At 40.1% G+C, this 27,951-nt stretch overlaps 1 protein-coding gene across 1 annotated transcript in view; it reads left to right on the forward strand.

The window, feature by feature from the left end:
- ATP10B (ATPase phospholipid transporting 10B (putative)) overlaps positions 1-27,951 on the forward strand; it is a 60,544-nt gene that overhangs the window by 13,225 nt on the left and 19,368 nt on the right. The window contains exons 4-11 of the mRNA XM_027778743.2: positions 5,734-5,938; positions 9,167-9,252; positions 11,900-12,006; positions 15,629-15,760; positions 18,229-18,356; positions 19,495-19,747; positions 20,640-20,875; positions 27,711-27,890. Of these exons, the coding sequence (XP_027634544.2) occupies positions 5,734-5,938; positions 9,167-9,252; positions 11,900-12,006; positions 15,629-15,760; positions 18,229-18,356; positions 19,495-19,747; positions 20,640-20,875; positions 27,711-27,890 (1,327 nt within the window). The remainder of the gene's footprint in view (positions 1-5,733; positions 5,939-9,166; positions 9,253-11,899; positions 12,007-15,628; positions 15,761-18,228; positions 18,357-19,494; positions 19,748-20,639; positions 20,876-27,710; positions 27,891-27,951) is intronic.

Genomic DNA, 27,951 nt, shown 5'->3' on the forward strand with positions numbered 1-27,951 from the left:
GGCTGCATATGGCTGAAGGTGCATTCCTGTGACAGCCACAAAGCATGAACTTTGATCAATTGAAATATGAATTCTTTCTTCTAAAAGTAGCAAGAATATATTACAATGACTGAAGGATTATTACGTGCTATGATATTATTGCAACACCCTATCCATCAGGAAAGATCTGCTGTAGCTCCCTTGCTTAATGTCAGACATGGTTGCATTGTTCTCTGCCTGGGACTGTCACCAACAGTGGGCATCCTCTGCTTGGCTGCTTTGTCATCCATAGAACTTTTGTGTGGGTTTCAGGTCCCATGGAATTTTTGTACTCCCTTTAGCTATGGATACCTGAATTATCAAGGGGTTTTGCTGAAAGCACAAACAGTACCTTCTGGTTGTGTGAGCCAGGGCATTCTTCAAACATCCAGTGAGCGGAGAAAATGGCCTTAACCAACAGTGCACTCAGGGTCACCTCACCACACACCTGCCTGAAACGAGTGCTACCAACATTGTGAAGAAATAATTAAAATGTGAGATCATCTTATGGTGAGCATGCTGATTGTGTGGCCAAGAAACATTGATGTGCTGAACTGACTAAATGCAAAAGAAAAATGTCAAGTTCCAATGCTCAGCTGGTCCAGGCAGCAGCACTTGCAAGTCAAAGAGCAGCAAGCTGGCAGGGCCTGTCAGTCGGTGCGCACGCTGCGCTGAGGATCCTTGGTCTCCATGGAAGAAAATCCATAAATACATTACTAATGCTACTACCGGTTTGTGTATTGCTTTATCAGAGTTTTCTTCAAGATCTATTACCTGCCAAGGCATTTAAAGCTGCTTCACAGAAGTGATGCAGTGGTTTAGCAGGCAGCAGCCGAAGCTAACGACTAAAGACAAAGGGCAAATAAATGAGAACCTATGGGTTTGGCTCAGAGACCTGCAGCATCGTGACCTCATGGCATTAAGTTCCATTCTAACTGGCTGAATTTTTAAAATGCCATTAAAACCCAGAGAGAAGCAGGTTTCTGCCATGTGATCTCAAGAGCTACACCATCATCTAAGGAGATGACTGTAGCAAAAAAAAAAGCTGATCTAGGCTGTGGCTTCCAGAAACTTGAGGAGATAATGGGAACCCTTAGAAACTAATGCTAATGATTAGCAGTGGCTAAGTAACTGGCCTTGGAGTTACCGGTTCACTTCAGCCGATGCCAGGCAGAATCATAGCAATCGCATTTTGTTGAAGGAAGTGTTAAAAATAAAAATCAGATTTTTTCTAAATGTAATAATCCGTAACTTACAAAACAAACCTAGTAAAGTCTAAGCAAATGTGTTCTCAAAATACTTTTTTATTTTATTTTATTTCTTCATTTGGTACAGGTTCTTATAAAATCGAGACAGAGATTTAAAAAGGCAAGTTGAAATCCAAAACCTTGTATATGGACGTAAAATAAATGTATAAAGTTCTGGTACTTACTTAAAGTTCATGTAAACTTGAATTGATTACAGAAACTGAATATAGGCTCCTTGTGTCATTGAGAGAATAACTTCCTTGTTAGGATGCTATAGCACATAAAAAGGTAGGGTCTGTTGCTGGCATTAAGGAATTTAGAAGGCCAAAATGGTATAATTAAAGATGTATTTTATCAGACCTGAGAAAAATTGCACTCTTGTTATTTTTAAAAGAAGCTCTTTGTTGTCTTAAAGTAGTATTCAAATGCTGAGAGAGTTTGGCTCTGTGGGGAGAGGCTAGAGCTGCCTGCCAGTGTGGGCTTGTCACAGGACTGGCCACTGCTAAATGAAATCATTGATGCCGCTGGGCTGATGTCCACATCACAAAACCAACCTTCCCGACTGCAACAGCACTGTAGCAAGGGTAACGTGGCAGAAGCAAGCGGTGGATTGGCAGGACCACACAGTACCTTCTCGTGCTTAGATAGTATCTCTAGCTCAGGAACACCGTCAGCAAGTTGTGCTGTACTCTGGCCCATGGCCAGTTTCAGAATCCGTTCCTTTCCAGTCTAGTGCCTTCCTCAAGTCCTAAATTTCCTCCTTTGTTGTCAGGTTTTCCAAGTTTGATGGCAATAGCTCCTAACTAGGACATCATGGCCATAAAGTGATCTTTGAAAACTTCTTGTGAGGTTTTTCCATATAAAAGCTGGGGCAATCTTTCATAGCATAAAAATGTGTGGGATTTCTATTTGTAAAACTAGATTGTAAAGGGTAAGTAGCTGTGTGGTTCTACCTGTTGCCTGTGTAGAACTGAGACTCTCAGAACATTAGCATTTTTTATAACGTAGGTGGTGCTTGAGGGGGGGCATTTTCGAATGTAACGTTCTAGCAAATTTACATATCATAAAGTACAAACATTTGGGTTTGTCTATTCGTAACACTGATATTTTACTTTTTTTAGTGTTATAACCTAGTGGCAATTGAGGGGGTGAAAGTCAGAGCAAACAACATCTTTACTTCAAGCTGCAAAGGATCCTGAGATGGAGCTTGCAGTAAATCAAGGCAATAAGACTCACTGAAATAATTGGTTGGTACGATACTTCTGGGTGATAAAGATTTCTGAAGATCTTTCCCTAAGACAATCTAGGACTCATAGACATGCTGTGGAGTGCATATGAAAAATGACTTTTATTTAATCCCCTCAGGGGAGCAGAACAATAATTTTTATTTGCTCCCCTTCACCATCCATTTTGACCCGGTTTCCCTTTGAGATTTATCTTTATTGAATCCAAGAATGTGAAATGAAATCCCTGACACAAAGTCAATAATTTATTCATGTTCCCCCACAATCTCCAACCACAGCAGGATTTTTTTTATGATCCTTTCTTCCCAGAAATGACTTCATAAAGCCTATTTAGTTCAGGCCTTCTGGTCAGATATGATGAGTCCAATAAGAAATTCTGGCAGACTTCAACTGTTCAAAGCTCAGCTGCCTCTTTTTGTCAGCACTGTTCTCTGATGGGCACTATCATGGTACCTATTACCCCAGGACAGCAAGGGAATACTTTTTAAGCATGCTGTTGATAAATTGACTGGTAAAGGAGAGAAGGTATTGAGAAACTTTTATCTTAGATCACATCTTTGACATGCCACAGCCCTGACGCCACATGCTCTGAGAATCAGATTTCCAGTTTTTCACCTACTGAAAATCACCACGTCTCATTTATTTTATTAGATAAACACATTTGCCCTTTTTGTATGTTTCTCATCACACCATCTTAGGTTTATGAAGCTCCTCTGTTTATTTAGCAACTGAAGCTTTTGCTATGAACCTTTACCACTGAAAAGAAAATGGGCAGTGTTCCCAGTTACAGGAGTTGCTAAAAGGAAGTTGCTTGAGTTGAAAAATCTCGTTAAGCAACTGGGCCAGCGCTGCTGTGGGGTGCACCAGGTTTCTTGTGAAGTACTTTTCTTCCTTTCATCCATTGGTAATTCTCTACAAAGTTGTAGAAAACCTTTGTACTGTAGGAAATTGTTCATTTTACAGCTGCAGCTGAACAGTTCTTTTAGGAAAAGAAAATGTGTTTCTTTGCCAAGTTCCATGCTCATTGGGAGAAAGGGGCAGTCTGTCCATCCAAACGCAGGTTTGGGCTCCTAGCAATTCCTGAACTGTAGTCCCTGGGCTAAGTAAGCCTTTTCCTCTGATCTGAAAGAGGTCATTTAGCTTTTCTGACTCACCATCCCCTCTGTAATTAGTGAATGGAAAGAACCTGAAGCTTTGTAATGTATGTTTTGTAGGGAAATATTGAAAAGCTATTACAACTCTGTGATTTCTGTGGCTTACTTTTGCTCACCTGGTTTCTTCAGGCTGATGTGGAAGACAGCCAGCTGGGCAAGGCACCTTCTATAGCATTTTACAAGCAAAAAAAGTCAGAAGTGTCTATAAACTTCAGAATTCTACAAGAACTGACATACAGAGAGGTAGGATTGCCCTGCAGAAGTCATACCAAACATTATATTTAAATTATACACAGCATCCAAATGTCTAGGAGAGCAAGACAAGCTACCTACTTGTTCTAATCTGCTTCTGTGCTCTCAATTTTATGTTTTAAACAAAGGAAGTTCTACCTAGAAAGTGTTTGACACGGGGAAGATTCACAGTTACTTAGTAGATTATCTGTGCTAACATTAATATTTACTTTGTAGAGCTATAAAAACTCAACATGCACCTGCTTAAGTATTTTTCAAAGAGAAATTTATGAGGATTTTTTTGAAATGCATAGCAACATCAAATTAACTTACAAAAAAACTCTGTCCTCTGTTGCTGAACAAAAGAAAAGAGGACATAGAGACAACTGGAGTCAGACAGAAAGAAGAATGAAAAATTCAAGAAGGAAAACGTAATGTAAGAAGGAAAACATTGCTACGATACCATTATTTAGTAAAAGCCTCACATCTAATGTTAAAGGGATTTAAATAGGTTGTGGGCTTTTCGTTTGAATAAAAGAATGGATACCACTGGGAAGTGAACAGAATTTAACTGGGTGCATGACCTTTGCAGGAAGGTGTTATTCCATGTTGGTTTACAGATAAGGCTATCAGCCCAGCACAAGGGCTCGCCCAGCAGCACCGTGGCACTGGGCTGTGCAGAGGGCTGGGAGCAGGCGAGCAGGGAGCTGCCTTTGCCTTGGCTCTGAAGCAGCGCTTGGCTGTGTACTCTGTACTGCAGTAAGACACTTTATTTGCCATACAGCTCCTCCCCTTCTCCTGATATTAACGCTTAATCAAAAGACAATATTCTTCAGGCAATAGATGAGGATGATTAAAAACTTAAGCAAAAATGAGTCTGAGTCATTACAAAAACCCTTTTTCTGTCTGTCTGGTAAAGTATCACAAGTATTTTCCCTCTTACAGAGCAAGGCATAGGATGATTCAATTATTCGTACTGAAAAGTTAATTTCCCCTTAAAGAGGTAGAGGAACCAGGCCATTGTTGCCCATGCAGTTTTTCCATTAACTAATTTTAAAGCTTATTGTGCAGTTTTCAGTTTGTTTAGATGATTAAGAGCAGTTGAAGGATCACATACTGAATATGTAATGTCAAAAAAAGTTTGCCATTTCCTGAAGCAATGAGCACTGGTTCGTTGATGAAATGGTAATTTATTTCCTCGCACACTATAGGCTCTTTTTCCTCTTGGTTTTTTTTTTTTTTCTTATTTAGAAACTCTTTGTTTCTTAGCCTAATTTTTCCATTAAACTTGGCCTCTAGTTGCATCTTTTCTGTTCTACCTTTTGAAGTTCTTTCAGTGTGCTAAGCTAAAGATTTGTAATAACCTTTTGAGAGTTACAAACTGGAAAGAACTGGAGCAAGTGTGGCTGAGATATCAGTTTGCTTATTTCAGGGTCTATATGCTCTTGCGGGAAAGTATCTGAGAAATAGTCACATAGTCAAAAACCAATATATTTTTTTTTATGAAATCCCTAAATTTCTTTAAAACACCCCTGTTAACCAGAACAGCTTTCTATATTTTGCGGTGGAGATTATAGGGTTAATGCTAGAATGAAAGAGAACTTTTATTTGTAGTTTCTTTTTACCCTACATGAAGTTTTTATTTGAATGTGATATACGGTGAAGTTGATACTATGAAAGCGTCTAAATCCTAAATTTCTAGTTGTTGCTCTGTGTCTTAAAAAAATACAGCAATGTGCCATCACCCTTCTGGTTTCCTTTTTTTTTGAAGCCACACTAAGCAGGAGGCCTGCCTTTCTAATGTCACTCCTCAGCCATGACATGTTTTTAATGCAACAGGGAAGAACACACTTATGTCGAGAAATGCTGGAAAGATGTCCGTGTGGGGGATTTTGTGCAGCTGCAGTGTAACGAGACCATCCCAGCTGACATCCTGCTGCTGTACTCCTCCGATCAGAACGGGATCTGTCACTTGGAAACTGCCAACCTCGACGGGGAGACCAACCTTAAACAACGACAGGTCGTGATGGGGTTCTCCAGCCAGGTAGGTCTGGCGGGAATGGAGCCCGCTGCTGGTCTGCGCCCGTTGGGACACAGCTCTAGCCATGAAGTGCACCAGTTCGGATGGGCTGATACAGCTATGAAAGCGTTTTGCTGTTGGAGCTACCACCCTGTACGGAAAGCAGCAGTTTGTCTGTAGAAGAATGAAGCTGAGTTAATTATCATTGATAATATACAGCTGTGGGTTGGCTTCAGGGCGGTGGGTTGGCTGATGTAGATAAGGTGCAGCTGTGGCTGGTTCTGTTAAGGGGTTGAGAGCCAATGAAGAGAGGCAGCCGAGGGAGAAGCAGAGAGTGCCCTGGATGAGGTAAGACGGCAGCAAAGGGACTGGTATGAAGAGTGTGTTGGTACGAGATGGTAAAGGACCTTGCTGCAGCTTGATAGTTTGGAGAGTGCTGCAACAATTGGATGTTAATTAACCCAGCTTCATTCTTCTACATTTGTCCTGAAGTATTTTTGTTATTCTGGCTCAGGGATGGCTGTATAAAAAGGAAGATTAGGTCAGACAGTAGCTGTTTGCAGCAAAGTGCATCAGCAGATGCTTCACCAGCACCACACAGTACCACCATTCAGGACAGCAGCAGGTTTGTCCTATGTGTAAGTCATCTGTACCCCACAGGTGATCACAGCACACAGCGCATCCCACAGCAAAGTCACTACTACTGAGTGAATTACTCCGGCACGGAAACTGGAAGAGAGCTCATGGCCCTCCTTCCAAAGTGGCCGCAGGCTTCCTTATGGATTTTGCTTCTCTGTTGCAGCTCAGGTGCCACTGCTGGTTCTCTAGGCAGATGGATGTATGGCAGTTCAGCTAGGAACTGCTCGAAGGCATGCTAAGTTGTAATGAAATAAGAAAATCTTTTATAGGAGTATAATAAGCAAGTGAATAGGAACTCAATGTACATTAAAATATGAAAAGTTCAATAAAAATAATGTTTAACATCAGCTTGATTGTCAGCAGAGGTTCAGTTTGAATGCTTAAAATCACTATTTTTTCCCCATAGGCTGTATCATTCCCTTTTTACAAATGCTTTACTGGTATATTCTGGTGACTCATGTTTGATAAGCATGAAGTAAACGAGAAAATATGGTTTAGGGAGAGTTGTACTTGTTACATTTTGAAATGTAACTTTTCAAATACATGAGGGCAGTTTTTCAAATAGCACAGAACAACTTTCAGGAGTTGCAGCATGTGACGAGGAACATTTTGTTCCATTGGAATCACTCCAGCAGCCAGGAAATCAAAAAACCTGGCAGACAGTTCTAGGAATCACATCCATTTATTTAGCCATCAGTAGCAGTGCCATTAGGAAAACCTTTTGGGGTTATTGGTGGGTGGGTTACAGTTGCCCGCAGGCAACCAGATTTATTAAATAAAAGAACATCGTTTCCATAGCCAGCTGTGGTCAGGTACTGTACCCAGAGTCACTTGCTCTTTGTCCAAATGGAAATCACTTTGCAAGCAGAATTAAGGGCTTTCTCATGTGTATGCCATACTATAAAACATAACTTTTCCAGTGCTTTCCAATGATGATTAGGAAAAGGGGCTTTCCCTGAAAATTTCTTAATATGTAGAGATTTAGCAAAAAAAAAATAAACTGGCTGCTTAAAAAGAAAAAATAAAAATACTGCATTTGTGTCCCACAGTCACAGTTTACACATTAGGTTTTGTATATTTGCTGTCAGAGGAAGACGGAGTGCTTTGCTATCACACAAAATGCAAACTTTTGCCTCAGTTGTTTATAATATGCAGAAGTCTTGCTTTAAATCAGAAAATCCCGACGTGCTGAATTATGCTCCAGACTGCCTATTCGTGGGGTTTTTTTCTTTAGACTTTGAGTTGTTATTTAAATAAACTATGCCTAGAAGTGTTTATACTTACGAAGTCTTGTTACACTGGCAGAGTGCAGTGCAGTTCTGACCGTGGTGATGGCCGTGCTCAGGAAGGTCAGAGCTTGAAGAGTCACCTATATTACCCTGTTATTTTAAGGTATTAGTGTCAACAGTTTGTTGGCTAAAAAAACCCAGTGTGCCAACTTCTTCCTTGTTCTTTGACCTTTGTTTAGTCCTGTGATTTATATGCTGCATAAAACTGATTCAGATTTAATTGTGTCTATAAAGTGCGACTCTTCAAGGAGGGAGGAAAATATGTATGAACTGGCCTTAGTTCTTTGGTTTAGGACGCGCTTAGGAATACCGAATTCACCTACCTGTAAAAGACTGAGAGGAATCAATATTATTTTTTTTTCCTTTTATGCCATTTTCTGACTTGAATTTTCAAATGTGAAATTCTTGTCATCAAAAGAAAAAAATTTTGAGAGAAGAATCATCCTTCTCTACTCCTTTCCAGCTAGAAGCCTATTAGTCATCTTTGTTTAGTAACGAGCCCTCCAAGTGCCTTTTGCATCTTCCTGTTCTCCTGTTGTACAAGTATTTCTAGCACAACCAAATACGTGCCGATTTTTCTGTTCAGTCCATGGAGTTGAACAAGATTCAGTGGAGATAAATGATATCTCTTAAAAGAGATTCTGAAAATATTCAGCCATGTGATTCAGAAGGTATACAAAATGCCCTTATATTCATCAAGCTTTTATATTTTCTCCAATATTTTTTTTTTAGATCAGACTTCCTACTTGCTTGTACCTAGATTATATTTATGTATTTTTTGTTCATTTCGGGGTGAGTTTTGTTTTGTTTGCTGTTAGTCTTGGGTTTAGTCTTATTTGAATGTGATGCATTTATTCAAATGTGTGGGCTCTTATTTTATGGTTATACCATCCTGGCCAGTGACATAACTCCCCTAACATATTTCAAAATCCTGATAAATCCTGAAATCATTTTCATTTGAGCTTGCTTTTGGTTGAAGGCTGTTTTTCTTTCATAAATAATTTGAACTATTTGTTACATTCACTTTAAATAAAGACATATGTTTTCACTAATTTGTATCTGTGATGTCTTGTCCAGTACACAGCATTTTCTTCATTTAATTTAACCAGTTGTTAATCCAAGAGAGGAAAATCTCAGATCTTCACTCGGCCCCTCTGAAGCTTTGCTTCAGGCTGAATGAGCTAAACTCCTTCTGCCTCTCCTTGGAGGGCAAGAGCTTCAGCCCCCTACTATCCTGGTAGCCTATATTGAGTTGCTCTTAGTGTTCAGCATGTTAAATACTCATTGGGTTTACCACTCATTCTCAATGTGTTTCCTCTTGCAGAATACTTTCTTCGAACCTGAATCTTTCCAAAACACCATCATCTGTGAAATGCCTAACAATGATCTCAATAAATTCAAAGGGTACATGTAAGTATCTGTTATCCATAAATGCATTTTGTAGCTGAACTTGAATATTTCTCTTGGAGAAAGTGGATGGAAGGAGCATATTTTGCAGAAATTGCTGGATGTCACTATTCCTGGATTCAGAAGTCAATGTAAAATGTAGACTGGAACCTGTGTTTTGATGCAAGGCAAAACCAAGGCTTGACATTGAATTTGTGGTTGTTTAATACAAATGGTTCTCAAAAGGCTTCAGCTCTTTTCAGAATTCAGACAAACTCATTTATGTTTGACCTGAGGGTTAGGCTAGGCTAGATTGTAAATCTAAATCCTTCCTAATGTTTAGAGATATTCAGCTGCATGGCTCTAGATTCTTCATATTTACGGCTACAGGGAAAAGGTAACCAGGATCTAATAAACAAATCAGATTTTCTTCTTACAGCTAGAAAAAGCAAGCAAGCCAGCAAAAATCATACCGAACCAATGTATTAGACTACTATAAAAAAGTGTTTGGTGATTTTTTTATCAGTGTAAACCTATGTATGTAAGGAAAAAGCCACATCCTCTGCTTTTTATGTTCTTTCTCCAATCGTATAATTCTGGCACAGGCATAACAGGGAAATCTATACTAGCAAATTCACCAGATCTAAGTCCATTCCCTTGCTATAAGGCAAATTTGTATAGCATGGCTCATGTCTGAAAATTCTCTTACACTCCAGTACAGGGCAGCTGTTTCCCAAGATCTCTTCATATTTCACTGGTCCATGCTGATTCCCATCCCACACCAGAGAATGGCGGGGAATACCTGCTGCCCCACACTGAATGCATGCCCCACGTTATACAAATAATCTAACTGTACGCATGCGCCAGCATCCCTGCCCATGCCCCAGCTCTGTTAACTTTATTAGTAGCTAAACTAGGAGTTAGCATCTCTGCAAGAACGCAGTGAGAGTGTTGTAGCTGGAGTAGCTGCAAGTGCCCAGATCCTCTGCCATGAGTAAACAGAGAGTTCTTGCCCATTAGCACTTATTGTGCTTAATCTGATTTTGAGAATTTCTGCCCTGTAAGAGTGATGCCTCTAATAGCAGTGCCATTTCCCCTCTACTGTGATATCTTAAAAGGGAAAATCACTGATCACTGGCTGTGGTTTCTGGCTTTGAGGACCACTGGGTATAATCTAAATTGGAGCAATCCTGCCAATTAGCCTGCTGTAATATGGCAGAAGAGCACTGAGATTATAGAAATGTAGGTGATATGTCACAAGAAAACATACACAAAAACACACCCTTAGGACCCAGGACTGAATCAAAATCTTAAAACGCCTACTGAAAGTCTCTAACAGAAATGCCTATTATCTCACCTGCTTGGTGGAATATGGAATTAGCTGCCTTTCTCTCCCTGCTTCAGGAGTAGATGCAAGATTTTGCCATTGAAAATTACCTACTACCAATGGAGTTTCTGTCTTTGGTCTGCTGGTTTTTGAGCTGTTTCGTAAACATGAAATACTTGAAGCATGTTACATTTTTTTCAAAGATCCCTTAATGAATTATTGAGGCTCTGTTGCCTTGCTGTAAAAGAGTAGCAGTGCTCTCTCTGCTAAGAAAGAACTTTATGACATCCATCTGACATGCCTGACCACAGAAGATTCTGCTCCAAGGGACGCAAGAAGGCTTCTGTTAAATAAGTTCACCAAGGCTGAATCTATATTCCCAGAAAAAAACAGGTTTCTGGCATTACTTTTTACAACTACCAGCTGTAGGTTGTTGGCACCTAAACCTTTGCACTTGCGTAGTTTGATGTCATGTAATCATGTGCAGCTGCACATAGACCAGGACTGTGCCTGGCCCTGAGATAGCACCTAACCTTGCCCTCCATTTAAGTGATACTGCAGTTTACTGGTGAATGAAATGCTAAATAGAAATTAGCAAAAGCTACATATTCTAGAAAAAAAAAGGTTTCTGATGCTGATATTTACATAACAGAACCAGATGGAGTGACAAGTGAAAAATCTCAGCTTTGGTAAAGATCTCGGGAGGAACCTACCAGAGTATATAATAAAAACTGTGAGCAAAAGTAGTTTTATGCTTTCATTTTCAGAGGCAACTAATGAATTGCCTGCCTCATGGAACACTGAGCTAATAATTTCCATTAAGTTTTCATTGGTCTGTTCTGCTGTGCGATGGGACGTCTTCAGCCAGAATGAAGTGTCTTCTATCCAGTGTGAGTGAGGAAACTGTTCGAGTGAACTGAAGTGTGCAGAGACAAGAAGCCCTTTGGTGGCTTGACAGAGAGACAGGCTCCTGCAGGGTGCAGGTGTATTCATCTGAACCTCTACCAGCAGGCAAACCCTGCTTAGCTTTCTAAAATAATTTCATCTGAACGAAGTCGCATAATGTATCTTGGCTTCTGAATCTGCCAGAGAAGGTGCCAAGTGAAAGCCAAACTTGCTTTTTACTGACATCATGAAACACACACCATGCAAGCGGTCGTTAAAAGAGATTCTTGAACTTCTCTGTAGCTTCTTACTGGAGTCTTTATTGAAGCTGAGGGAAATACAAGGAAAACAGGGTTTTCACAGTTGCTTGATTTTAACTTGAAAGAGACATGCACACAAAAATTTATTTTAATGCTGTATTAGAACAGCAAAAGGCATTATTTATTTTCTTTCTTCTAGGGAGCAGCCAAATCATGAACGGGTTGGTTTTAACATTGAAAGCCTCTTGCTTCGTGGATGTACAATCAGAAACACTGAGGCTGCAATAGGAATTGTTATATATGCAGGTAAGATGTACTTTCTATATCTAGGTAAACAAAGAATTTCTCTGTAAATATCTTTAAGTGTAGTCTAATATTGCACCACAATTTCACACTTTTTTTTAAGAACTTTTTTTTTAAGAACTGGTAGTGCATGGGAAAATGACATAACTTTTTTAAAGTAAAGGTATTACTTATCCATCTCCAAAACCAGTAAGTCCTGTGCTGGGTCTCTGGAAAGTGACACTATCCTTGTGTATGTCAAGTGTCGTGTTGTCTTTGTAATATCTTGCAAAAATATCCAGACAAGTGAAAAATTGCGAAGGTGAGTTTAACTCTCAGCTCTGCAGTTCTGATTGTAGTACTAATTCCATCTGGCATAAAATCTACATGGCTGCCCTTAGGGAGGTCTCGCGGGCTCCTCGGGGTAGAAACTGGTGCAGCTGAAGATATAACAAGCAAAAAAAAAATGAAAAAATATAAATCACAAAGCCAAGCTCTGCCAGTGCCAGCACACAGGAGGCAGTGAGAACAGCAGCTGGAGGTGACAGAAGGGGCAGCCGCAGCGCAGGTTTGTGCTGACATAGACATAGTGTGTCCATGCAACCGTGAATTTCATGCAGCAGAGGCATGAACTAAGCAAGACAGTGTCAGTGCCCAGATCAAATGCAGCAGTGCCAGGTTCAGCAGTGGGTCAGTTCAGCTTTATCTCAGCATCTTTTACTGTTGGAGTGCTACCACTGTTTCTGCTCAGTGAGAAAGATTTATCAATGGCTTTTCCAGCTTTGCCCTCTTTTGCTTCAGCTAGAGTGTATCAGCCAGCCTTTTTATTTGTAGATTAAATAAAAGTAAATTTAAATACAACAATTAATCCTGTTATTGGTTATTCTTATCTTTCCTGTAGAGTCATGTCACCTGTTTTATGTCTAATCAGCAGCAAGGGGTTCAGGGCTGATCCACCCAAAAGAAAAGAGAAGTCACCATCTTTGCAAAAGTCATTTAGTTTAGATTAATCTCCACAATCCAGGTTATTATACCTGACAACTGACTGGTTTATGTCACTACCGCAGAAGTAGACTCTAAATGTCTGTAGCTCCATATGTTTCCAAAGTAGCTTTCGCTTGGTGGGTCTTTCGTTGCCTGTCCCTCTGAATACCCCATGTAAGGATGGTGCACACTAGCCAGAGGAGAGCCAGAGCCAAACTCATCACTCATTTTTTTGAAGTAACTACTATATAAAAATCTCTGTAGGGATCATTCCCTGTGGAATTGGAGTAACTTGTCTTCCCTTCTCCTATTTTTTATTGGGAGATTTTTTAGGATTAGGATTCCTATTTTTCTTCTCTTTAGTCAGTATTTCCCAGTACGTTCCTTTGCCCACCAGCACAGATCCTAATGTGGATCTCTGTAATGCTGCTTAAGCTGCTAGTAGCAAAGGTTGGAGTTTTAAAGTTGTTCTCCAGATATGGTGTCTTCAATCTGAGTAAGTCTTCAACTCAGTTTCAAACTGACAACTTATTGTTAATGTCAGCATAAAAGTTCATTTTTTTATTCTAAAATTAGACTCACTTGAGATGGTATCAGCTTAAATTCTATGGTTCTTTGAAACTGATTATAGTCTGGCTTTTAATTACGGTCTGTGACCTTTTCTGAACAATAAAGATCAGTCACATAGTAAGATGGCACACTGTCCATTTTTGTAACTTTGTTACTCCTTGAACTTTGTAATGGAAGCCTTTGTCAGGAGTACAGCCATCACTTAATGGGATTGTTAGCCTGTGCAGGTCTCGTTTGACCCAAATATGATTATACTTTTCATGGCTACCCAAAAGTTTCTGCACAAAGCAATAGCACTAATGCACAAAAACCTCCTTCCCGAGCAACAGCCAGTGTAGTTTCCTCATGGTGACAGAGACAGCAGCAAGAATTAAATGCTTATATTAAAGTACCGGAATAAAGTTCTAGAGAAGTCCATCAGCATCTAGAAATAGAGAGACTGGTAGTAGTGGGGTGGTAGATGAGGTGCTGTGTTGCATAGTTTATTCCTCTTATTTCTGATATTCTATTTCTTGCGAGGGGATCTCTGTATGACAGATGCGTCCTTTTCCTGTTGGTCAGCTGAAGGGAATGATAGGCTGATATTTGGAAAGAAACCTCTTCCCATTTTCTTCCTGAAATAAATTCATCAACATTTCTTTAAGGGTTTTCTGGGAGGGATTAAAGGCCTTTTGTCTTGTTTTGTTTTCAACACAAAACATTCCATTAACCCTGACATGAAAGAAAAGTGAGGAACAAGGCTCCCACAGCTGCTGGAGGACCAAGCGTGGGCAGCAGTGCCCTCCTCTGCTGTGTAGCTCGGCCGTTAGAGCGTTTGTCCACCAAAGGGAAGGCATGGGGTTTGTTCTCAGTTCTGCCTGTATGGAGCAAACATACATCTCCTGCTTCACAAGTTGTACCCTGAGTACCTGACTCTGTGGAACGAGTGAGTACTTACATAGACATGAGTTGGAAAGGAAGGAGCGCTGGTAGTATAAACTGGTCCCACTGACATAGCTCCAGGTTGTGTAAATAATTACATATTCACTGGAATAGGAAGTCAGGAGTCCCAGCTCTTGGGTGAATGTCCTGAACATAAGGCTGGAGAGTAATTTTCTCTCTTGCTTTCCTCCTCAATTAATAACCTTTGATGTAAACCTGGAATGAATCCAGCAGGCATGATTGAATCACACCTAACTTTCAGCTTTTGGTTCAAATCACTCCCCTAGAGGAACCCAAAATGTAGCTTGGAAAACAGTCCCTCTCACACTCATCACGCACATACAAATGAAAACTAAATACAAGTCTGCAGGGTTTGTATTTTCAGGGAAAAGGACTGTAGAAATAAACAAAAGATTCCATTTCATATAGCAACAGATGGTACCCAGATATCCCAATTGTGGAGCCACAGTTTAGATAACATTAATAGAACAGAAAACCAATTTCTGCTTCTTGGCTTTTTACAGCACTTCTCTTTTTCCATCACAAATATACCAGCTCAATTCTAATTCAGCAAGTTTTAAGGGTTGGGGTTTCTTTATTTCTTGTCCTACCGTTTTCTTAGCACTTTACAACCACATAGCAAAAAACTTAGTAACATTACCGTCTTTCACTGCTGGATCTGACATGTTGGAGTTTATTTAAGTTAATACATGAAATGTGTTTAGTGGCTTTTAAATAGCTGCTGAAAAATACTCAAATGTAGGTTTCACAAATCTGTATAGCACCTAATCAAGTTGCTTGTAAAATACAGAAGTAAAATATTATTGTTCTTTTTCTTTTTATTCTCACATATTCAACAGATTTGGCTGTTCAATATTTATATAAACCTTTTGATCCTCCTGAATCTGCTGTCTTTGGGAGAGTAAAATGTATATGACAGCTGCAATCTGTAACGTACTAGAGGTCTGTAAACCTCTAGATTTAGTCTCTGATCTATTCTGCTATTCAATGAAATGAGAAGATGGGCAACAACATTACTAAATTAATCTAGAGTTAAAGTAACATTAGTCATGAGCATCCTGCTCTCATTTTTTGAGAGAAATACTTTAAATTAAAAAATCAAACTACAGAATATTACATAAACATGATGATATTTGTTTGTGTTTTGCAGGTCATGAAACTAAAGCCATGCTAAATAACAATGGTCCTCGTTACAAGCGCAGCAAGATAGAGCGACAGATGAATATGGATATTTTCTTATGTGTGGGCCTCCTGTTTGTGATGTGTCTTGTTGGAGCCGTAGGTATGAATCACCAACAAAAATCTTTTTCTGTTTCATTGCTTTTTTCTAAATGGTTGTTACAACTGATTTTATAGACATGAGTGAGATCAGATCTAGAGCTGAATGCTCTTGGGGTCTTTAGGCTCCTCAGCCTTTCCAATAGACAAGTTAAAATGGCAAATCTGAGCAATTCAATTGGAAGAAAACTCATCCATGGCCATAAATATTTCAGTTAAGATCCATCTCCACTGTCGTAAAATATGTGTAAAGCAAGCAAGTGAAAGCCATAGGGTTAATGCATCATAGGGATCGGTACTTGCCAACTGAAGTCTGCTTCCTGAGTAGATGTTTGCTCCTTGTGTCTAACAACAAAGGTAAAATGATGAAGCTTTACCTTCATTTCAGTAACACCTTCCCCTAATATGTTCAGGAGCATATGTTCAGAGCTAGCCAATCTACAACCCATTAGCTGCACATGGCTAATTCATCCAGTTTACAGCCTCCACAGCTATCTTCCTTCTGAAAAGCCCCTTTACAGCAGGCTGTGAGATGGATTAATTGTTTAGGTAGGAATAGCCTGCATTTTTCTGGGATCCTTGCGAGGAAGCACACTTGAATATAGTTAACTGGGGTTAGCGGATCGATTGCTAATCTCAAAAACATCATCTTCACTGCATGTAGGCACCTGCTTGCCTTCCAGCTCTGATTGCAATCTGTCCCAGGAAGGACAGGATTAATAGGATCTCATAATCCTGAGGAAAGGGCCAAATTTTAAGCCTGCTGACTTTTGAACGGGTCACGGCTTTAAAGAGATAACAGAGGCTCCCATAAGCGCTTTGTGTTCAAAGCCCCTTTTCTTTTTAATCGGTTCCATATTGGTAATAACTTGCTTAGTGCTACTGCTCTGATTTAGTTTTGTAGTGACAAAGTCAAACCCTGTGGCCCTGTCAAGTTTTCCTGAACCCGCTCTGGAGGCATACGTTGTGACACACCAGACAGCCATCAGTGTAATACCATTAGAAATCAGGTTCATCCAGAAAAGATGAACAGTTGAACGGACTTGATTGCTTTTTTAATTTTACTGCTTCATGTTGCAGTGGGCTTTTTTGGCATAGAAACAGGATTTCAGCTTGACAGCTGAGCTCTGTGTGATGGAGAGAGGGACTTTATTTTCATTGTTCCCTGGCTGCTGTCATGTAGATTTAGAGACTTGTCTTTGTCTGGTGTGTAGGGACCCTTGAGTAATAAAGTCCTTTAATTTTAGTTTAAAGTGGTCTCAAATGAAAAAAAATCAGCACTTAAAAAACAGTTTATCTGCTCAGGTTTAAAAAATATAAAATGTTTGTTGTCTTAAGTGAAACATAAACCAGTAACTAGCCTATTAGCTCAAAGTGTCCTGTAGCTCTACCATGAGCTACCATTTTTGCCTTGCAACCTTGCCTGAATGTAGAGTTCTAGGAAGAAATATCACTGCTGGATTGGTTATCAGGATTTTTCTTGCACCCAGTGAAAAACAGGAGTAAGAAGTGGCTTGTGGAGCATAGATGTCCTTACTCAGATGTGATTGTGGTCTCTAGCAGCCAGAAGATATTGCTGAAATAATTTGAATTCCTTTGGCAGTATTTTAGTAGGCTGGTGTTGCAAAACAACTGCTTGCTTAACTGATGCTAATAGAAGTTTTATCAGAGCTGGACACACAGAGTGGAATAAGAGAAGGTTTTGCATCTGGAGCGATGGTGCTGTGAGGGCGGCTGAATGGTTTGTCCTAGCTGTGCGTGAAGTTTCTGATGCTGTAAATCTAGTAACGTCCTTGAGCAAAGTTTGTTTCGGTAAGGGCTGTATGAAAGGTGGTAAAGTAATCATGATGGGATGTTGTTAAGTCCTGAGGCTTTATTGTAGCAGTGCAATGATATCTACTGATACATAAGACACGGGGGAAAAAGCAGTTCGGGGGTATGACTTAATTGAAGGGATTGTAAAAATGAGCTGCCCAGGCTGAATTATAGGGGGTTTGTCAACCCTAACAAAGACAGATTGAAATCAGGAATCGTCAGGAAGGATAAGAAAGATTTCAGTTTGTCTATATAAAAGTTATAAGGTTTCTCTCTAATAGAAAGAGGAAAGGGAGTCTTCATCACTGAGGATTTTTAAAGACAGGTCATAGAGATGGAGTCCTCCAGCAGCAAGACATGGAATGAGGAAAGGTCTACGCAGACCCCAGAGCCCTGGGGGACACCTGCTGAAGGGGAGGTGAATAAAAATATCCATGACCACTTGTTTTTTACTAGCATATCAATTACATGCACGTGCTATAGAGCTCTGCATATACTTTGCAATCTTCAATAGTTTTACAGCATTGCTTGAGGACTGTTGCTTTGGAAATGTTCTTGCTTTTTAATTATCATAGCAGTCCGTATCTGCACATTTCAGAAGCTTTGTTGATTACCTTACTGCTCAACGTATTTCAATATCATATGTCATTCCTACAGGGCATGGCATTTGGACTGGAAACTTTTCAGAGCATCCGCCTTATGATGTCCCAGATGAGAACGGCAATTTTCTGTCTCCCATTCTTGGTGGTTTCTACATGTTCTTGACAATGATAATCCTGTTGCAGGTAAAAGACAAAAACCTCTATTACCTCCAAGGAAGAAGCTATTCAAAACTGAGCATAATCGCTAATGGACAATTAATATCAACTAATAGCTGTGCAGTACCTTCTTAATCCTGTTTGAAAATATTGTTAGGAGTGTGTCAAATCATCCAAGTATGAAATAATGTATCTTCTCTTTCTTTTTTTTACCCCTTTCTAACTGCAGATTTTTCTTTCGTGCTGTTGAAACCCCACAAGGATATAGATAGGAAGGACATGTATCTTTAAATAACTCCAGAATCTCTAGCATATGCAACAAAGAGGATGTTTATATCCAAATGTCAGCTTTTTTTTTCCCTGCCTATGTCCAGAATTCCAAAATAAGAATGCCTCTTAACATCCCAGAAAAACAGTGAAACAGAAACTGTCATATTTGCCAGTGGGGAATAATAACTAGGTATGGTTCAGCTGGTTTAGGAAAGAAGCTAAATTAGAAGTAGGATGCTTGTATATCTGTGTCTGATTAAGCCTAATGGGGAGAGAATATTTTATGGGATGAGGGGAAAAAAATCACATTTACTTTTCAGATTTCTTGATGTAACTGCTGAGATTTAAGTGGACAGAATTTCTTTAATATGAATGAAACATAAAGATAACTTTCAGAGCTGCTCAGAGATTCCTTGGGGGATTATTCTTCATTACTGAAACAGAATATTTGTGCATCTTAAGAATTCATTATTATTTCAGGGCAGGGAAGCTAGTGGGTGGGAAGAGTTGCGTGCAAAGTAATTGATTGTGAAACTTTTTTACGTCAAGAGTTAGTCTGTGCTAGTGCAATCTTTCAGTTTCAGGAGGGTAAGAGCCAGCATGCTTCTTAGTTCAGAAAATATGCCTTGTATGAGCATCCTCTGAAAGACCCATCTTTGCATTTCATATTCCAGGGATTCTGTATTAAATTTGTCACTTGTTGTCTCTGTTTATCCTTTGCCATTGTGTGCAGGATTTTTTTTTCTCTCTTGAACCATTATTATTCAATCCTGCAATATGTCTCTAGGAAGGACCGTTTCTCTGGAGATCGTTAGGATACCTGTGCTAGGACGTTGCTGACAGAAGGCATTAAGGCTTGTTTCACTCCTCAATGAGAATTTAAACTCTCTTTCAGGTTTTAATCCCCATTTCTCTTTATGTGTCCATTGAGTTAGTCAAGTTGGGCCAAGTCTTCTTAATTCACAACGACATTGACCTGTATGATGAAGTGGCAGATTTGCCCATACAGTGCCGTGCTCTAAATATTACTGAAGATCTTGGACAAATCCAGTATATCTTCTCAGACAAAACTGGGACACTAACAGAAAACAAAATGGTATTCCGGCGCTGTACTGTTGATGGAATTGAGTTTTCTCATCAAGAAAATGGTGAGAGACCCTTTTCTACACTTGCTTTTCTCTCTGAGCAATTAGATGTTAATTTAAATATTACTGTTTAAATCTACCGAGCCCTCTGACTGAACGCAGAGCTTTGTGGGTTTGTCTCCACTTTGTGGGGGACTCCTGTTCCAGAGATTCAGAAAAGTGAAGGTGTTTCAAATGATTCAGAAGTCAGATGGGAAAGGTTTTCCAGTTCCCTCTGCAGGTATCTCAGGCTTTGCCCTGCGTTCAATACCCACTGAAGCGTGCAGAGAACATTTTCTCTTTTATTTCTAAATGAATGCCAGCCAACCATTTATAAGATCACAGACTGAGTTTAGATAGTAATTAAACACAGTGGGTCCAAAAGTAATTACCATAGTCTTCTGTGTGATATGAAAGGTAGAGCTACAGGTTTCTGTGAGCTGACCTGAGCTGCAGTCTCTCAGCACGGGGTGCTCCGAACCTGGTGGGCTGACTCAGGCCCATTCTTGGTCGCTACTTTCTCTCTCCACATAGTGCAAAGGATTTCATTAAGCTGGCAAGCAGCTTCTAAAAAGACGTTTGTGCTGTGTGACAGAAAGCATTAGCAAATTTGTGAATTACCATATTTCACTCCCCTGTTCCGGTCAACTGCAAAATGCAGCTAAAGAGACCGGCCATTACCAGAATTCCATAAAAGTGACTGATTGCTTTGAAAACACGTTTTTGTTTTCTTGCAATAATAAACATTGGAGAGTTGGAGTTGCCAGAAACTGAAGCGAATAGTGAAGTTTTTCTGGTGCTGGCTTTTGAGATGTTTTGGCTTTGGTTTGTTTCCATTTTTTAACCACCAAGGAATTCCTCCTGTGCAATGCAAAAACCAGACTAAGAGGTAAGGTTCCATGTTCTCCTTTCACAGCCAGGCGCCTGGAAACCCACAAAGAGTTGGATTTAGATGATGAGGACTTTGCAAAACTTCAACACTTCACTCTTCCTCCCATGAATATTGAGAGATCAGCCACCTATAAGCAGAGGACCATGAGACCTTTAAGGAGGTGCCAGAGTGCCAGGGCTCATTTTCAGGGGCATACAAGGAACAGATCTTTTGGCCGTCGTGACAGCAACCAGTCCCAAGTGGCATTCAGCAGCACCATTGTGAGTACGAACAGGCTGAGCTAGCACGTTTTAAGTTCTTCTTTCTGTTTTATTTTGTGATGGGAAGGCAAGAGGTGGACAGCAGAAATCCAAGCCCTGGTGAAGCTGAGAGAGAGAAGGGGGAGATGGAGCACTGGGGTCCTTGCTTGGGTGTGGGCTGCATTCGGGGGCTGCTGGGGAGGGTTTGGGGACCTGGCACCTCGAGTCAGACGGCAGCAGAAGGAGGGGGGCGGGGCACAACAGTGAGTTTTTGTGATGGTTGCTTGATAGGAGGAAAAGGCAATTTTGAATTTGGGGTCCAAGCATGTGTCAAAAGACAAATATTGCATTTTTCAAGGCGGGGGGGGAAGCAGGACTTCTCACAGAGATAATAGAAATTAAGCTAAAAGGGCTTATCAGGTTAAGGTGTTAAATCCTGAAAGATGCTGAAGAACTTTGTCTTCCTTCAGTAGCTGGGTGGCCTCTGCATCACCTGGAGTGCTGACTTGGAGGTACATGTTCACTTCTTTGCAGTTCAAGGAAAATCTTAGACTGCTGAATTTTAGAACTGAAACTTCCCAAAATCTGACATGACCTAATTGAAGTCAGACTGTTCTTTTCTTGAAAGTTTTTCAAGAGGTATTTCAGACAAGGCTTTTATGGACTCTAGGATAAGTCGAACATTTTCAAAATTAGAATTCTGATTGAAATTAAATGCCTGAAAAACCTTACCAAATCTTGATTTAAATATATATATATATATATAAAATAAATACAGAGTTCTCTGAACTTTATTTTCTGCAGTTTTTCTTCTTGGCACAATTTTTGACTTGCTCACATTTTTTTGGAGGATGTAAATTTAAGTTTGTTATAAGGCCCTACTTGCTTCATTCAGTTCCTCTGTCAAGTAGTGGTATCTGTCAGTACTGCTTCTGCTCTTGGAATATGTGGGTTTGGTCAGTTGTTATCCTAGTATTTTCCAGCCCAGACCTCATGGGATGTTGAGAACCTCTCCGTGGGTTCTTGAGAACCCATGGGTCATGAATTTTGAGAACGTCTTACGGGTCGTGACTTTTGAAGTGTGGAAAAGGAATTTCTTGCCAGTACATTTCCCCAGTTATGTTTTTTACTGCCAGGCCTCTTCATTTTCTTCTATAAATAAACTGCCGTGTTTGTGGGTTTTTTTCCCCCACCGTAAAAGCAACATCAAACATCTCCTTTGTAGAGGAAAATTAAGCTGCCTTAGCTGCTAATAGGTATCACTCTATCTGGATAAGTTGTTTAACCTGTATGACAAATATGAAGATGTAGTAAAAATGGAGACACCTAGATATTGCCCAGAGCCTGTCCGGTATGTTGATATCCTTCAAATGATGCATAGTAGTATCTTTCTTTACCAGCTAAGCCAATTCCCTATTAATAAAACTTTCTGTGTCTCTATGGCTCCCGCCCCTGGGAACTTCCATCACTTCGGATGCATTTGTACTCTGCTACAAATCTGGACCATCTTGAGTATTCCAGTCATGCAGATAGTATCATGGGCCTGAATGTGTCTCAATAGTCAAAGTTCCTTAAGAAAAATCTATCTTTGAACAATGTGTGAGAAAAGACACAATGACTGCTATCTAACTTAATTAGTTTAAGACTTGCGGGGCACTTCTAGATGAATGGCTGTGCTAAAATAGAAGCATTGAGGTATTCAGTGGCAGGCAATAATTGTTGAGCACAGTATTCTCCACAAAATTGTGAGACTACACTTCTTCAGATCAACAAAATGCAAGAGGAAGAAAAAAAACAACCTGCTTTATGTAAATGTAAAGTCCAAAGGCCAGTACCTGGCATTGTACAATTTGTTGTTATTGGCTTTTTTCTTAGTAAGAGTCACTTTTCCAAGGGTTGATGTGCCAGCCGCATGAAAACTATTTGTGAAAACTGGTAGCCTGAGGTAACAGTAAAATTGAAGAACTTTGCACTGCTGAGAAGACACAGTGGTTTTTGGGTAAGGGTTAGCACAGCATCTGCTATGAGCACCTGCATGTCGGAACTGTTGCCAAGAAAAGCATTTTAAAGTAAGGGGTTAACTTAATAGTATCCTACAAAATGTAGAGTTTAATTGGAAAGTAACTGTGCCAAACAAAAGAGAACCATTTACAAACGTCAAATTTATATGTGAATAGCTTTTAAAGGGAAATTATCTATGCAGTGATCACAAAATTTACTTGCTCTCACTCAGTCTTGCAGGAATCCATGATAAGCAGGTTGCATATGGTATTTTAAGTGCATTTCTACAGTGGTAACTGATTGTGCCTGTGAATCAGCATGTTTGAACTTTGTCTCAGTATTCTGAGCAGATCTGCAATTAGGAAGCTCTGCAGCTATAGAATGTATTTCAGCCCGCCTGTTAGGGAGAGTGTTCTCTGCTTGACAAGTTTTGATGTTTTGCTGAAATCCAAGAAGCTCTTATCAATTAACATGTTCATTTCAGTGTGTCTCTGAGATAGAGATGAGGATGATGGGGTTTTCATGGCATTTGATAAAGTTAATTAAACCGGAGCCTGCAGATCCTAGAAGAATAACTACATTTATTCCTTGCCTTTTCTGAAGTAAAAGTAAAACGGGTATGACGCAGAGCCCGACTCCTGTGGTTTTGCTCTTTCCAGTATTTTTGTCTACAGTCTTCACGGTCCATGGCAGTTTGTGGAGCCTCGTTACATACAATTTATGCACTTCATCAGAAATGATGCATCCTATGTCCACTTGCAGCTTCAAAAAAAGCAATGGCAAGGTCCATCCAGTGGGAAGGAACTTGACAAAGTCTTAAACAACTGAAAAGTAAATTCCTAGCTTATTGTCAGCAACCACACTTATTGCTGCTCTTACTAAACATAAACACAAAGCGACAGAGATCTACCTGTTAACAGTTACACTTGCAAAATTAGAGACTGAGCTGAACAGAACTGTCTGACCACAAATTCAAGCTATTCTGAAAACTTACAGTTGAGAATTGCTGCCAAGTCTACAAGTGTTTATATTGATACCATAAAAACGTGCAATGTCTGTGTACACCTTAGGGTTTATGTGGAATGGAAAGGAAAGGAGAATGGTGTAGTCATTGCTTCAGAAATCTCCTAGGATGTCTGAGAGAGAGAAACACAGTGACTGATGTATTCATTTCATAAACATTTATGAGAAATCTGGAGGTAGACAGACATCCCAGAATTACAGAAAGGTTGAGAGGGAAAGGGACCTCCAGAGGTCACCTGGTCCAACCGCCCTGCTCACCAGCAGCCAGTTGCCCAGGATCAGGTTCAGATGATTTTTTAATATCTCCAAGGATGGAAGCTTCATAGCCTCTCTGGGCAACCTGGGCCAGTGCTCGGCCACTCTCGCAGTAAGAGTTTCCTGATGTTCAGATGGAACTTCCTGTGTTTCAGTTTGTGCCTGTTGTCGCTTGTCCTGTCACTGGGCACCACTGAAAGAGCCTGGTCCATCCTTTTAGCATGTCCCTTCAGGTACTTATATAAATTTATGACATTCTCCTTCAACCTTCTCTTCTCTGAGCTGAACAGTTGTGGCGCCCTCAGCCTTCCCTCATATGAGAGATGCTCCAGTACCTTGATCATATTTGTGACCCTTTTTTGGACTCCTCCTTTGGTACCGGGAAGACCAGAACTGAGCGCAGTACTGCAGGTGTGGTCTCACCAGTGCTGAGTAGAGGGGTAGGTTCACCTCCCTTGACCTTCTGGCAATGCTTTGTCTAATGCAGCCCAAGGATACCATTAGCCCTCAGCTGCAAGGGCACGCTGCTGGCTCATGTTCAACTCAGTGTCCACCAGGACCCCCAGGTCCTTTTCTACCAAGCTGCTTTCAAGCTGGGTAGTCCTCAGCATGTATCGGTGTTTGGAGTTATTCTTCCCCGGTGCAGGACTTTGTACTTCTCCTTGTCGAACTTCATAAGGTTTCTGTCAGCCCATTTCTCCAGCTTGTTGAGGTCCCTCTGGACAGCGCCAACCCTCTGATGTGTCAGGCACTCCTCTAATGTTAAACAGGACTGGACCCAGTACTGATACTTGGGTTACACCACTTGTCACTGGCCTCCAACTAGACTTTGTGCTGCCGATCACCACCCCCTGGGTCTGGCCATTCAGCCAGTTTTCAGTCCACCTCACTGCCTGCTTACCCAGCCCGAACATCAACAGCTTGGTTATGAGGGTCTTATCGGGACACTTTCAAAGCCCATACTGAAGTCCAGGTAGAAAATATCCACTGGTCATGGACATGTCCATATCTAAAGTATCTAATGCAACTGGAAAAAGAATGGAGTTACCTGTTCTGTCACAGCTTCTGTGGAAACAGAAACTGATTTTCATCCTGCCTGTCTTGCTCTCCAGAGAGACAGCCTTAGCCCAGCTAGAGGACACAATCTCATTTTAGAACCTCAAAGGTGTCATTGGCCAACTCACTGGTTTCTTTGTCTAACTCAGAAGGAGCCAATGCCAGTATACTTTATTATTCTGCTTCCTTATGGCTGCTGCAGCTTCTCAGAGGGAAAAATAAAATCATGTATTATAAAAAAACAGAGCTATGGTTGACAGAAGGACTTAAGGGAAATCAAAATGAGTATGAAAAATATGATAAGCAAATTTGGAACAAGACAGAGAATAAACATTTACTTTGTCTATCTTTAAGAGTTCTTATCATGACAGCACATTTCCTTCTGGATTTAATAATTCCAATAGCACTTTTCTATTATAATTTTGTGAAGATTTCAGTTATCCTACTGTCATTAGGTTTTAGTGCCATCAAGAAGAAATGCTATCAAATTAATGAAGAAATCTTAAAAACTGAATGACACTAACCATTTTATAACATCAGCATTTTCACTAACAACATTGCTAACATTGAAAAGGTGGTAAATTTAACTGATCATCATCATTAGTGCTGTTTAATTTTCTTTTTGTTTGGTTTTGTATATGTTCAGGTTGCTCAATGAGCAGACTTGTTTCTCTGAATTTTTTTGATCTCCTGAAATTCCATAAAACGTGAAAAAGTGAGAAAAAACTTTTCTGATAAATATGGATTTTTTTATTCTTTTGTTTTTAAAACTTGTCTCTGAGGCCACAATTGACGTGACAATTTTCTGTTTTTTCAGAGGAAACTTTTGAGTCCAGAAAGTTTCTGCTGCAGTGGAATATCCATTAGTGCATTGTCATTTTTGTCATGAACTAGTGTCAGATGATCTTAAAGGTCTTTTCCAACTTAAACAATTCTCTTATTCTGTGGAAAGAAATTGGGTAGGATGATGATGGATAGGAGAGGCTGAGATCCGTGTGTAATAATTTGTGGTTCATGGGATTCATTCTAATTGTGCCGGTGCATGAGGAAATTATATCAATAGTTGGGCAAATGGTGAGTGTCTAATCTTTCGTGTTTTGGCTTTATCATAATTCCCAACATAACTGTTTTGACAACTGTGTGTGCACATGTGTTCCTCGTCAGAACTGTCCAGTTGAGCTGTTTGGGATTGTTACACGTACAAAGCACAGTACTGGCAGCAGACACCGGTACCCACAGGAACTGTCTGCTGCAGTGCAATATTGTGAAAGCATTTCTAAAGAACGACAGCTTTAACTTTTCAGCCTCTGAGTTTAAGAGACCTGAGAAGATAAGCAGAAAATCCAGCTTATTCTCAGTATGTATCAGTTTGCTAAAGAGAGGACTGCACCTATACTTCAAACATTTCCCCATACGTGAAATAAAAAGGCATGAAAAGGCTGAACCAGAGAAGCCAGAGCCTCGACAGCAGAGAAACTGCAAAACCTTGTTCTGTCTTCGGACTGCTGAAAAATGAGCAGTAGATTTATTTGCAATTATGAGGATGATTTAAGTACTGCTATTCACTTTAGCAAGCAGGAGTTACAATGCAACATATTCAGCTCAGCACAACAGAGCCGTGAAGGTGGATGCTTGACTTCTGCTGCATATTTAGGGAACTTAGGAGAACTGTGCCAGGTTGGAGGAGGAGAGGGCAATAGCTGAGATGAACTAGAAAGCAGCTAAATCACTCTTACAGTGCCATAAAGAAGGTATTGAAATGTGTTGGCTCACAGGAAGGTGTCTTTTAAATTTGAGAGTTCTTATTAAATATCGCCCTGAATTAAATCCAAACCAGGCTTTCCTAACAAGAAATTTCCATTAAAAGTAATACTCCCATAGCCCTACATCAAATTAAACTGTAGGTAAGTGACATCGTTAAGTAGTTTGGCTTGCAAATTTAGGCTTGATTAGAAAGAGTGTGGTAGTAAAATTACAATAACATTTCAGGAACAAATGAGGTATGTATGTATTTATTTATTTATTGTAAAAACTGAGGAAGAATAGTTTGAGACAGCTTCTCTTTCTGAGTGCAGAGCAGAATGACTCGGGGAAAAAAACATGATACTGCTGTAACTAAGCCTTAAGTACAATACATTCTCTGTTGAAATAACCATCAGCTCCCACACTGAAATGGGAGAGCCCAAATCCAGTTCCATCTAAAATGCCCTTTAATTCAGTAGTCAGCAGTTTCAAAGTTGGGGGACAGAGTATAGATTATTCTTGATTTCTGGTAGATCTCCAAAGAAATATAATTCTGAAATCATCTTCTGTTTCAAGATGCATCTCTTTCTAATTATCTAGTCAGGCAGCTTTTAGAAATTTCTCTTTTTTCCCTCGATTTTAAGTACAAAAGGTATTTACCTTACATAATTCTAGGTGTAAATTCAGCAAAAGGCAAGAAGTTGCTAACAAGTTGAGAGTTCTTCCTTGAGGACAAGGGTAAATGGGAATAATGCTCATGAAGTCATTTCTTTTCCAGGAAAAGGATGTGACTCCCGATAGCAGGCTGCTAAGACGAGTGAGAGAAGCTGCACTCCAGACTGAAAACCTTTCTCCGTTTATACATATGAAGACTTCCACGTCCTTTACTGACTTTTTTCTCGCCCTTGCCATCTGCAACACGGTCCTGGTCTCCACAGCTACCGAGCCAAGACAAAGGGTAATCTAAGTCTATGAGGAAAACTGATTATGCTTCCACTTAGCAACATAGAGCAGCGTTT

Source organism: Falco peregrinus, chromosome 8, assembly GCF_023634155.1.
Source record: "Falco peregrinus isolate bFalPer1 chromosome 8, bFalPer1.pri, whole genome shotgun sequence".
Taxonomy (NCBI): domain Eukaryota; kingdom Metazoa; phylum Chordata; class Aves; order Falconiformes; family Falconidae; genus Falco; species Falco peregrinus.